Genomic DNA, 1,783 nt, shown 5'->3' on the forward strand with positions numbered 1-1,783 from the left:
ACACGGCCGCCCCCCGCCCCCCCAGGCCGCAGCCCGTTCGGACCCCCAGTCCCGCCCCGGCCCCCAGTTCCGGCCCCCTCCCGCTCCCCATCCTCCCCCCGAGCGCCCGGACACCCGGGCCCGGCCGCGACCCCCGCCCCGGCCCGAGGCCCGGCCTCACTACCTGGATCCGCTTCTTGTGCCTCCTGCGCTCCGCCATGTTCGCCGCTCCTCCGGCTCCCTCTGACGTGGAGGGAGAAGAGGGGGGCGGGGCGAGGCTGCTGATCTCGCGACAGCTCGGCTGCTCCGAGAGCCCAGTTATGTAACCGGGGGGCGGAGGTGGGGCGGGAGCGGAGAGGGGGGCGGGGGGACTGAGAAGGAGGCGTAGGGGGAAGGGAAGCGCCATCCCTGGGGACCCTGAGACAGACCCACGGTGCCGGGCGGGGCCGTCCTGGTGCCAGCCCCTCTCCCGCTCCCCATCCCTGGTTCAGAATCCCGACGTCGTGGACTTTAGAGCAGGCGGGGACCTTGGAGCCATCAGGTCCAGATGAGGAAACTGAGGCCCAGAGAAGAAAGTCACTTGTCCGAGGTGACCCAGGGGGTCTGCGGCCAAGCCCCAAGATGAAGCCGGACCCTGTGCAGTCAGCTCCGCCCTGCCTCTCAGTTTCCGTGTCTGTAAATTGGGCATAAGAGGACCCCTGGTATTTACCTCCTAGGAACGCTGCATGGCGTAGGGTGAACTGGAAACCCTCCGAACGCTCTCTGAATGTTAGGGGGGATCCCGCCCCCCGGGAGACCCCTGCAGAGACTTCCAGAGAGATTTCTGGAGTCCTCCTGCCTCCAAATCTGATGATTGGGGAAGGGCTAGGAAGGGAAGGACACGGGCTGAAAAACATCAAAAACACTACTGCCACCACCACCACCAGCACCACCACCAGCCCTAGCACCCCCAGCACCACCACCAGCACCAGCACCACTATCACAATCACCACTAGCACTAGCACCACCATCACCAGCACCATCACCAGCACCAGCACCAGCGCCATCACCAGCATCACCACCAACACCATCACCAGCACCACCACCACCACCACCAGCACCACCACCACCAGCACCACCACCACCAGCAGCACCACCACCAGCATCACCATTACCAGCATCACCACCATCACCATCACCACCACTGTGTATAGCTTTAAGGTTTGCAAAGTATTTACATATATTATCTTGTCTGAGTCTTACCTCTGTCCTGTGAATTAAACACTCAGCTTTGGATCCCTCCCAACATGAGCTCCCTTTGCTCCTACATACCTGTTTCTGAATAAAAGTGGAGAAAATCACTCAATCCTTCTGACTGGTCCATTATAAATTGGTGCTATACAATTTCAACTGGGCTCTCATCGTTGCTAGGCAACTAACTATCCCACTCTGCAAACCTTCTCAAGCCTCCTCAAACCTCTCATGATTCCCTTTCCCCCTACTCTCTCAGCTGAGAACCCGGCCTCCTATTTTATGGAAAAAAATTGAGGCACTGCTCCATGAGCTCTCTCTTCTGCCTTCTTTCTCATCACTCAGATGCCTTCTGCCGCCATCTTCTGCACACCTGTCTCAGGATGAGGTGGCCTTCTCCTTACCGAAGCTAACCTCTCTACCTGTTTAAATGATCCCATTCTATACCATCCCATCCTGCAGGTTGCCTTTTCTGGCATCCCGATCCTTTCATTTATCTTTAGTCTCTCCCTATGGGCTGGATCATTCCCTACTGCCTACAAATATGTCCATGTCTTCCCCATTTTGAAACATC

General features: G+C 58.0%; 1 protein-coding gene across 1 annotated transcript in view; it reads right to left on the minus strand.

Annotated features, from left to right (window-relative positions):
* Positions 1 to 1,049, minus strand: part of SEC62 (SEC62 homolog, preprotein translocation factor) — a 41,291-nt gene extending 40,242 nt beyond the window's left edge. The window contains exons 1-2 of the mRNA XM_027875776.1: positions 412 to 1,049; positions 164 to 350 (exon numbers count right to left, since the gene is read on the minus strand). Of these exons, the coding sequence (XP_027731577.1) occupies positions 164 to 350; positions 412 to 1,049 (825 nt within the window). The remainder of the gene's footprint in view (positions 1 to 163; positions 351 to 411) is intronic.
* Between the last annotated feature and the right edge of the window lie 734 nt (positions 1,050 to 1,783).

This window comes from Vombatus ursinus, unplaced genomic scaffold (assembly GCF_900497805.2).
Source record: "Vombatus ursinus unplaced genomic scaffold, bare-nosed wombat genome assembly UNPS02014810.1, whole genome shotgun sequence".
NCBI classification, from domain to species: domain Eukaryota; kingdom Metazoa; phylum Chordata; class Mammalia; order Diprotodontia; family Vombatidae; genus Vombatus; species Vombatus ursinus.